Source organism: Pistacia vera, unplaced genomic scaffold, assembly GCF_008641045.1.
Source record: "Pistacia vera cultivar Batoury unplaced genomic scaffold, PisVer_v2 Contig497, whole genome shotgun sequence".
NCBI lineage: Eukaryota > Viridiplantae > Streptophyta > Magnoliopsida > Sapindales > Anacardiaceae > Pistacia > Pistacia vera.
In genome coordinates this window covers 400,244-411,280 of record NW_022196331.1, presented here as the reverse complement: position 1 = coordinate 411,280, position 11,037 = coordinate 400,244, and the positions used below count along the sequence as shown (strand labels likewise).

At 36.4% G+C, this 11,037-nt stretch overlaps 2 protein-coding genes across 3 annotated transcripts; one reads left to right on the top strand and one right to left on the bottom strand.

Moving 5' to 3' along the window:
- On the top strand, positions 1 to 2,640 carry LOC116105325 (myosin-binding protein 7-like). 2 transcript variants are annotated; one of them, XM_031391763.1, is made up of 3 exons: positions 1 to 496; positions 794 to 2,127; positions 2,289 to 2,640. In XM_031391763.1, the coding sequence occupies exons 2-3, from the start codon at positions 811 to 813 to the stop codon at positions 2,310 to 2,312; spliced, it is 1,341 nt and encodes a 446-aa protein (XP_031247623.1). In that variant the 5' UTR covers positions 1 to 496; positions 794 to 810; the 3' UTR covers positions 2,313 to 2,640. The 2 variants fall into 2 exon arrangements, with proteins under 2 accessions (XP_031247623.1, XP_031247622.1); XM_031391762.1 differs by having other exon boundaries at positions 642 to 2,127.
- Positions 2,641 to 7,472: 4,832 nt separating this feature from the next.
- Positions 7,473 to 11,037, bottom strand: LOC116105301 (putative leucine-rich repeat receptor-like serine/threonine-protein kinase At2g24130). Its single transcript, XM_031391741.1, has 2 exons — positions 8,434 to 11,037; positions 7,473 to 7,978 (listed from the first exon to the last, which is right to left on the bottom strand). Exons 1-2 carry the CDS (start codon positions 10,988 to 10,990, stop codon positions 7,557 to 7,559), a joined length of 2,979 nt encoding a protein of 992 aa, XP_031247601.1. The 5' UTR covers positions 10,991 to 11,037; the 3' UTR covers positions 7,473 to 7,556.

Below are 11,037 nucleotides of genomic sequence, written 5' to 3'. Positions count from 1 at the left end.
CGTAAACCTTTTTGGTATTTTTTTTACCAAAAAGGTTTTAATAAATTCTAAGAAACGTTAGAAAGGATATTCTGAGTTTTCGACGATCAGAAATCACCCAGAAAATAAATTCACTGAATACCACCTTTGTTCTGTTAATTCCACTATTTATCCTTGTCAAAATCAATTTTAATCGTTGATTAGGCAACTGTTTACCGTAACTTTACTTTACTTTGCAAGGAAGAAAGAAAGAGAGAAACGGCAACAGGCTCCTGGGGCCAGAGTATGAGATATTCATGTTGAAAAAAGAAGGAATCTTTCGATCAAGGGCGTGCTTTTTTGAGGGATTTTTGTGATCATTTTGTCTGCGGTTCTTCTGGGTTTGTGTTTTGAGCTTCTCTCTTGCAGAAAGCTGGAGTCTTTTTAGATATTTCAATACTGCAAATTCATAGAGTGAAAACTGTTTGTTTGGTGTCGTTTTGAGGATCAAAACTGTGGTTTTTCTTGGCATTTTTTGGTAAGCTTTTCTCTATCTCTTCTTGTTTCTGTTTTTCTTATTTACTTGTTGCCTGAAAGTCTGTTATCAGTTTGCTATAGTATAAACTATCTTGAAACTTTATGTCCTCTTTGTGTTTGTGTATGTGAATGAATCTATCCTGCAGAGTATATTGAACTGTTATTGTAATGGATGGAAGAGGGTGATGGGATTTTGTTTTTGATGGGTTATTGGTATTGATGGAGAATTATATTGAATTTTGTGGTTAGAGGAGTGTAGTTGGTGTCGGCGTTTGATTTTAATGAGATATGGATGAAGGTAATACGAATTCGGGGATGGCAGAGACTGATGTTAAAGCTATGAGAGAGACACTGCGTGCTCAGCAACAGCTTCTGCAGAATCTTTATGCTGAGTTGGATGTGGAAAGAGAGGCTTCGGGTACTGCAGTGAGTGAAGCTTTGTCGATGATATTGCGTCTGCAAGGAGAGAAGTCAGTGGTTATGATGGAAGCAAGTCAGTATAAGAGAATGTCGGAGGAAAAGATTTGTCATGCGGAGGAGTCTTTAGCAATTTTCGAGGATATTTTGTATCAGAAAGAGATGGAAATATCTGCTCTTGAGTTCCAAATTCAGGCTTATAAGTACAGGCTATTAAGCTTGGGTTGTACTGAATTGGGTGTCTGTGAAAGTAGATTTTCGGATAATCTACATATGCAAAATAATGATGCATCCATTGGAGAAAGTGGTTCTAATGGGGGTGTGAGGAGACTCAAATCTATGCCTCCTCTTCAAGCTGAAGATTCCTATCAAACCAAAAATGCTATTGTAAGGGAAAGCTCATTGACCCCGGAACCAGAAATGGTCTCACCTTTACCGGATGAAAAACCGTGTCAGGATTTTATAGAGAATGGCCCGCAGTCAAGGAAGAATTCGAGCAAGTCAATAATCGGAGACTTTAACACATATTGGGAGCAAATAAAAAAATTAGATGAAAAAGTAAAAGAATTTGCAGATCATAAAGATACAAGTGGAGATAAGTCTGCAAGCTTAAAGCCGGAGGCCAGAACGTCTACTTTACTTTCACAATTAAGCAATGACATATCCTCGGACTTAAGAAGATGCAAAATCAACACTAATTTGGACAAAGTAAAAGAATGTAAAACTCGAGTGGAAAAAGAAGAAGTTAGTGAGAGTCACAAAAGTTGCAAAAAAGAGGAGAAAGGAAAGAATAAGCGGATTTGGGAAGGAGAGAACAGACTTGGGAAACCGGATCCAGTTGTGGATGTAACTTTGGATTCTCATGTTAAAAATGAAACTGAAAGTATTAAGACAGTTTTGCATGGTACAAAGCTGAAGAAGAGATTATCGAAATCGAAGGAAGGGAAAAGTGTTGATTTCAAGCCACCTCTTGCTTCCCAAAAATTCAGTCATGCTGAAATTCACTCTGAGTTTCAACAGCTAAGTCAGAGAGTTGAGCGGCTTGAGGGAGAGAGACATAGTGCAAGGCATGAAATTGTTGCTGAAAGGGAAGAGGAATTGAATTTGTTGAAGGAGATACGTGAGCAACTCAATGCAGTACAGTCTGAGATGCAAAGTTGGAGGACTAAGAAATCCCGTCCAGTTGATGAGCCATCCCTTCTTCCTCTACAAGAGGTATGCTTTTATTCATCTTGTTATTTCTTGAACGCGTTTTTTATCCTTCTGCATTTACATGCTATTTTTAATAAACTTCTGTGCACGTATGAACATAATTTTATTTTCTTCTGCTATGTCAACAATACATTATTTATAACATGACTGGTTTTTGTTAACAGGCAATGCTACACTTTTGGCTTTAATCAAGCCACTGAATCAATTCTTCCTGAAACAATGCCCTTGAACATTCATCTATTGCCGGCTGTAACATAAGTGAGTGTGTGACCATACCTATTTTTTCATTGAATTCTGTGGAAATATAGATTAGACACATGAATTTGACCTGATTTGAATTTTGTACTTGCATCTTTGTTGTGTATAATGTAGACGGTGTAGCAGTTGTGTATGTACCCTCCTAATCTCATTATAGGAACTGTGTTTTTTAGATATGTTTTAACTTGTATTTTATTTTTCTACAGAAATTGACAGAGTGATTGTAAGTAATATACAAATTTCAATAACATGATATTTGCTTTGTTTTGTGAGCTGATGGCTTTTGAAATATAATGTTGTCTCATGTGCAATAACAAAACCAATCTGGAGGTTGAGTGAAGTTGCAGGTTGTTTTTAACATAATTGAACCAGATGTTAAATATTTTATATTCTAGCATTTTCATTGTTGATGAATGATAATTGTACAGCAGATAGTCTTCTTTGATGAACTTGTGAGAACCAGTAAATGTTCAATGTTTGACCTTTATCACTCCTCATTGCTGAGGTATTGAGTACTTTGAGTTCGAAGAATTTATGTAGCTGACAATATAAAGAGCCTCTGATGTACTATTCAGAATGTTTCCCTTTTTCCATTTCATAATTACAGGAAAGTTTTGTTAACGACATAGAATTCCCTGGTTAGAATCGCGTCACTGAGCCATATTGATATGAGACACAATTTGAGGTTCTTTATTCTCAGTTTTTTCAGTTATATTAGAAACTGGATTTCGACAGATTTGCATGCAAATGAAGACACAGATATGTGCAGAACACAAGGATGAGTAATTCTTATTGACAATGGCACAGTTAAAAATTTAAGTATTAATTCTTAATTCTTCAATGCATATATAACTCTTGCTTGGCTTGTTCTTCCATGTGCTTTTGTTACTTAATAGTACTTAATAAAGTAAAATTGATCTTAGTCATTGTTTAATTGAGAATATTCCTTCTCAGAATAAGAAAAATTAAAAGTTTTTTTCTACCTGGAGAACACCACCTGCTCTAAAACTGATAGGACTTTTTTGTATATAGATTTAACAATGGCCTAAAACTTGTTCGTTCACTTGCAGAAAAGAATACAATATCGAACTCTGTGAAGAAATCAAGCTGACTTGAAAATATATTTTTGTCATGTTCATATTTTTGTACAGGAAATCTTGCTTTAGTTTTTTGGTGAACTACACCTGTCTCTGTTTTTTGCTCTGTTTTCTCTGTTTCATAACAGCGAAGGTGACCTGAAAGTATCTGGAGAGTGGAAATACTTCAAATACGAATAAGTATATGTTTATTTGATACCATTTTCATGATTTTCAAACAATTTTGAATGTTTAACTAATAACTAGACTTCGAATGAGGTTCCCAAAGACCGAAACCTAGAACGAAGCAGGTGAAGTGATATATACTGAACCTCGGTAAAATGTTGCAGAAGGATCAGAACCAAGTTTGTTTAAACACAAATGCGCAATTTAGTTTTAGCATTTGCATATATGACGTGGCACTGTTGTCAAAGAACCTGCTAATTTTAGCCCATTCGCTTTCTCAAAAGGCTTACAGGAAAAGTTTTGACCCATTTACTTGTAGTTTTGTTGCCTTTAACTCTGAAGTTTTACACTTCATTTTCTCTTCTACTTGACTGGGTAGTTCAACTAATAGTCCTGTAATATCCATGGAAAGAGACTTAGAAGCAAAAAATTGTTTGTGGAGGTCACTTTCCTGGTGCACAAGAGTGAGTATTGGCAACCTTTTTATTGCTAGTGGGATGATCACTGTGTTATGTAATCATTTGTACCAGCTTGAAACCTCCTTACAATATCTGGCCAGTAGCAGTCATTTATGGCCTATCACTTTTATCTACAGTTGCTTTCTTTAAAAATTCAAGAATCATTCATTACTCAAACTTTTATGCCTAAACACCTGTACAACATCGTCGTTGTGTTTTCGTTCTGTTATGTTTATGGTTTTTTGCCTACTCTTGGAGGCTATGTTCTGCATATTTTGAGTTTTCATACGCAAAGATTTACTTTTTTCTGGTAGAATTTTTAGAAATGATCTAGCATAGAGCAAGAGGTTGACAAATTGGTTTTCTATTCTTTATTTTTTAGTCTTTCAGAACTTTTCATCAGTATGAAATATCCAGAAAAAGTTCCTGGAATACCTTGTTGACAAAGAAACCAACTTTTGCAGCTCAAATATCAAAAGCAAAAGCTGTTTTTTGTCACTGTTCAAATGGAAATTTCTATGTTCAATATGTGCAAAAACATAATTATTCGAAGCTCAATTCGATGAATTTTTGTTATTGCGACGAAATCCCTGATAAGATTTTTAGTCATTTCATGGCTATGCAACACAAATCACTAATTTTAGATCTTCCTATAACATCTGCAATATCTGCAGCTGGTGATAAGATTAATCGTGACACAATCGAGAAAATGTGACATCGAATGCGTCGTAACATGATGCAACAATGCACAACCAGTATCAAATCCAGAAGCAGAAAAAAGTTGTATAGCAAATCATGGATAGAAGCATGCGTAAGGCAATTGAATAGGCCAGCTGCTATGCATAAATCTGGAAAAAGTAAAGAACACATCATCTTGTGAGACTATTTGGAATCTTACCAGACAAGAAACTGACAGGAACATAAACAAATTTTCCGGATTTTGGAAGGTCTCCTGAGGAACTTAAATTGCAGAATGACTAAGCATAGAATATTAATACTTTAGATTGTGAAATATATATTATAATAATCCAGAAATCCCCCGAACTCGTTTTGCAAGCTCGAGTTCGAAACTGGAATCCTTGTCAAACTCTACAAATTTGAGAAGTGGGAAATAATAACCTTTGACTGTGTAGGTACTATGAGGGGACTCAAACATTAGACTTTGTGTGAGCAAACCACAAGCCTAACTATACGGCTAATTTCTCAATGAAATATTAAAGTGATGGTCTAGAGTTTTCTGGGATTTTTATTTTGTGCTTTGTTCAATGAATCTAAGCTGGTAGAACCAGCAAAAGTCCAATCTGATGTGAATGAAAATGTTTTATAAATTTGCTTTTGTTGTTTCAAATAAGGTAAGTATTTCTTGATTAATTCTCCAGATAACTAACATCTGAAGAATTAAATCTGATTAAACTTTGAAAGAAGTTGCCAATAGTGTTTTCTTTTCTACATTATCCTTCCGTCTCCCCGTGTGGATGTCTGCATTTTGTTTGAAAATACGAACCTTGCTTATCAACACCGGTTACCGTTCATTATTGTTAATAAATATTAAAAAACAAAATTTCAATCAAACTTTCTCACATTAAAACCTATAAATTTTTTTATTTTTTATGTTTATCGACACCGAAAGTTTGGATGAATTCTGAATATTTTGGAGAAATCATAAATGGATAGTGGCAAGTGTGATTCATGTTTACATTACTATTATATTAATTTATGTTGATAATCAACAAATGAAAGGTGAGGGTGGTAGTGCAGGTAGGTTAAATATGGTGGTGGAAATTAGTTTAATTTAATTTAATTTAAGAGAGTATTCGTGAAGAAAATAAAAAGTTACATGATGAGGCTAGCAATTTGTTTCACGATATATTAAAATATTTAACTTCTCTACCCTATAACTCTATCAAGTTATCCCATGAAATTGAAGGAGATTGGTGAAATATGAGACTTTGTTTTCCAGGGAAGATTATAATTAGCGATAGAATTTGAGGTTGGTCTGACTCTTCAGTTACTAAAACTTTTTTGAATTGAAAGATTATCTCTTATAAACTAGTAAACTTGAACGTGCCTAGTTGGTGTGAAACTCTAGCACTCTCCCTCACGGTCAAGCCCCCTAGCACTCTCCCTCACGATCAAGTCCATATGTTGGATCATGTCTATTGATGGAGGTAGTTGCTGATTCTAACTCCTCACTCACTGGTCAAGCACTCAGCTCAACTAGGCTTGGCTTTGATACCATGATAGAATTTGAGATGGGTTCAACTTCTTATCCAATAAGGTCTTATTGAATGAGAAAATTACCCTCTCTTATAAATCATTAGACTTGAGTGTGCCTAGTCGGTCTGAGGCTCTAACAATTAAGCATTAGATAATCTAAATGATTAAATATTCTTTGTTAGAAGTTATATTTATCTCACATTGTCAATTTGGTATATTGTTATAGTATATATGTGTGTGTGTGTGAACTCTCTTCTCCCTTGAACTAGCTTTTGACCCATTCTATCATGGTATCGGAGGTTGAGACGATGGTGGGTATGTATTCTGATCGTGCACACCGAGCATAACTCACTCCATCAAAATCAACCTCAAACTACACAACTTGTGGTTAGCTACACCAGTAATTAATTGACTAGGAATTCATAATTTGCAATGACTTTAGATTATAGTTATATATTATAATATCTAATTAAGTCTATCCTTGGCCTTGCTAGGACAATTTGACCTACTATCACAAGTTGTCCATTTTGATATTAAGTGATATTATATTAAGAAAGCTCTAAGTCCATTTTGATAAAAATTAATAATATGTTTAGTGGGGGATTAGGGTTCCTCCACTACCAAATATTGGTAGGCCAAAAGAGCTACCAAGACCTTCTGGATCCTATTTCTCTTTTGGGAATTAATTGAATTACTCATGTTGTTTAATTAATTAAACAAGTAGATTTGTATGATTCTAAAGAGATTGGATATGAAATGAAAGTTGATTCATGGAACACAAACTTGATTTGAGATCCCATTACACCAATAAATTCTTATATATTATTGCAAAAAGCCTTTAACAAAGGCTGCCTTTGGTTGGTTCTATTATAATATTTAAGATGTGCATATCTTTGCACTTTGGTGGTGAAAAGAATATCTCCTTTTTTATATACTTATATAGTAAGAATAATTTTACAGAACTACGTCATTAATTTTGTCTGTTTATGATAATCATTAATTAGATTGTTACTACTCGTTTTCTAAATGACGAACTAATGATTATCAAAGACTAATTATAGGAAATTTGTAACCACTTGGTGTGTGACTAGATGACAAGACTTCTGAATGAGTTATCCAACTTGATAACTCTTTGTTTCTCCAAGTTCGAGCAATATGAAAATAAATTTTATTATTTTCCTAATAAATCAATACAATTAATGATGAATTATTGATAGTCACAACTCGATGAGCCCAATCAAACAAGGGCATCTCCCTTGAGAGAAGCTTCTTGAATCAAATAGGAGGAAGGATCGGAGAGATATTGCTTCAACCTGCCCATTTCAATGGCAACATCAAGCATGGTTGGCCTTGTTGAAGGAGAGTATTGGGTGCACAACAGGCCAAGCTCAATCAATTCCAATATAACATCATGCCATATGATTTTATTACAATCAAATGGTGGCATTTGAATATTATATTTAGGCATATACCTAACAATAGCTTGCTCAACTATTGGCTCTAGCCCATTTGGGTAGTGACGTTTGATCCATTCATGCAAGCTTGAACCATCCTGAAATAGCACATCTGTTGGCCTCCTTCCTGCCACTATCTCTAACATTAGCACCCCAAAGCTGAATACATCTCCCTCTGTTGATGCCCTTTTCCCCATTCCATACTCTGAAAATTTCATCAAGTCAACAAGGATTAATCAGTATCAACCAATACTAGCGAGAAATGGACCCTGTGGATTAGTTTAGGTGCGTACAAACTGACCCAGACATTCCAGTTACAAAAAAAAAAATAATAATAATTGTAAAAAAAGTCGTGATTTTTTAATAGTGATGGATAAGTTATAGAGTAAGACCCACCTAATCATCAAGCTTGACTATTTCAGAACCAAAAAGGATTGAGTTGAAAATGGGAAAGTGAAAGGTATTATGAGTCAACCATTTGCATCTACAAAGTACTGTGAAAATTAAACTCTCTACTATGAAGGAACAATGACATTGACACTACAGGAAATTCAATGTCTGATCCATGGACGCAATAGAAAACATCGGAAAGTAATCTGACAAATTTAATATAATGGAATATGAAAGAGATGTAAATTAAAGAAGAAATTATGTACATACCAGGAGCAATATAGCCAACAGATCCACATAACAATCCATCTGTTGAGCTATAGGACATTGATTCATTGGAAGCAACACTACTCTCATCAACTTCTTTAACCAGCTTCGCTATTCCAAAATCAGCTACCAAAGCTGTCATATCGTCATCAAGGAGAATGTTGCTTGGTTTGAGATCACAGTGCACAACTTTCACTGGAGAGTAATGGTGCAAATAGGCCAACCCTTCAGCCACATCAGTACAAACATTCACCAGCTGCAACAAATCCAGGCCAGGGCTACACCCATGGCTCGGATATAGATGCCTCTCCAGGCTCCCATTTGACATCAGTGGCAGAACCAGTGCCTTAAAATCTGGCCTGCTGCAAATTGTGATGATTTTTATCAGGTTTCTGTGCCTGGTTCTTTTCAGGATTTGGCATTCTCTTTTGAAGCTCCCTTTAATCTCCTCAGCTGTCTTTGAGTTCAACACTTTGACAGCAATTCTTGTGTTGTCTTGAAGAATTCCCTTGTAGACATGGCCGAACCGGCCGGAACCGATTAAGCTTGAAGGACTGAACCCTCCTGTGGCTTCAATGAGTTGTCTGTAGGAGACTTTTGGGTATTTGGATTCCTCTTTGTCTTTCTCTTCATCTTCCAAGTTTTCTCCATTGAATACTGATAGTTGCCTTTTGAATTTTGATCTGCGGACCAGAGGGTATCCAAATACGCAGATTACAGGAATTGCAAACAGTGACAGTAGTATTGGCAGAATGACCAAATGAAAATTATGTTTCTTTTTGCAATTTGGCATGCCTTTTATTGATCCACAGAGGCCATTATTGCCCTGGAAAGACTCCATGGTTAGAGATGAAAAGGCTCCCTTCCTGGAAATGTTCCCTGTGAATTTGTTGAAAGAAACGTTGAGTTCCTTCAGAGTTGATGATGCCTCGAAAGACTCAGGAATTTCACCAGACAATCTGTTTGATGATACATCAAATTCCTTAAGATAAGGCAGCTGGCCTATTGAAGATGGAAGAGGACCTTCCAAAATATTACTAGAAAGATTGAGAGATTCTAAGGCAATGCAGCTTCCAAGCTGCGGCGGAATCGTGCCGGAGAGACTGTTTAAAGACAAATCAACTGCCAGCACCATGTCCATCTTACTCAGCTCCAATGGTAGAGGCCCCTCCAAGTGATTGCTGGACAAGTTCAAGTATATCTTCAGGCTCCTCAATCCTGCAACTTCACTAGGAATTATCCCAGAAATCTTATTGTGAGAGAGGTCTAGAATCTCCAAATTGACACATTTTCCTAGACTTGGAGGGATTGTTCCTGAGAGCTGATTTTCATAGAGCAATAGCCTTCTCAGCTGGGAAAGATTAGCAAAACTATCCGGAATTGAACCCGAAAACTTGTTTTTTGATAAATCGAGAAGACCAAGATGGGGAAGATCACCAAGAGCTGAAGGAATCTCACCAGAAAGTGAATTATTTGACAAGAAAACTCTCTCTAGTTTCCTCATCATACACAACTCAGGTGGAATGGTTCCATTCAAGAGGTTGCTAGACAAATTCAAAAGGGTGAGATTGACAATATTAGAAATGTCAGGAGGGATTGAGCCATAAATGAGATTCTCTTCAAGATGAATCTGTACAACTTTGGTGGAAAGATCACCAATAATAGAAGGTATCTCTCCACCAAGATTGTTTCCTGCTAACTCAAGTTCCTTAAAGTTAGAGGAATTAACTAAAGAAGCGAAAAGTGGTTCAAGGTTAGTGTTACCATCATGGCTAACAAAGTCATTGTATGACAAGTAGAGGAACTGTAACTGTGGCATTTTACGTATAATCTCCAAAGGCAACTCCCCGGTTAACATATTCGACTCCAAATCGAGCCATTCGAGTTTCGAAGAGTTTCCAAGAGCTTCAGGAATCTTGCCCTCTAAACGATTAGACCAGAGGAGAAGAAATCTCAAATTTGTGAGCTGACATTCATTCTTCAAAGGAATTTCACCGGTTATAGAATTGTTCGAAAGGTCGATGTATGCCAAGGAAGAAGAAGAATTGTTGCAGAAGAGCGGCGACGGGATATCTCCAACAAGCCTGTTGGTTCCAAGATCAAGATAATTAAGCTGGTGAAGGAGCCCCAAAGTATCAGGAATTTCACCCTGGAGAAAGTTCCAGGACAGGCTGAGTTGCGTGAGTTGAAGAAGGTTTCCAAGCTCTTCAGGAATGTGACCTTCAAAGAAATTCTTTGACAAATCAAGGACAGATAAAGAGGAAAGATTCGCAAGAGAAGGACCAATAGTGCCATGAAGAGACCTTCCACTAAGGTCAAGCTGCACTACTTGGTCACCACCATCGTTGCATTTTACACCAGTCCAATTGCAGACATGAACGCCAGGAGAGTTCCAGCTCTCAAGAGCTTTTCCAGGGTCTGAAACAATACCCTTCTTGAATGAGAGCAATGAAACTCGATCTTTCATTATCTCAGCACTCATTTCCTCCCCAGAAACCTCCACAAACAACACAATGACCAAATATAGAAGACAGAACATGGAGAATTTACAAGACCCCATTTTGTAAAACTGTTGAAAATGAACACATAGAGAGGGAGAGCTAGAGA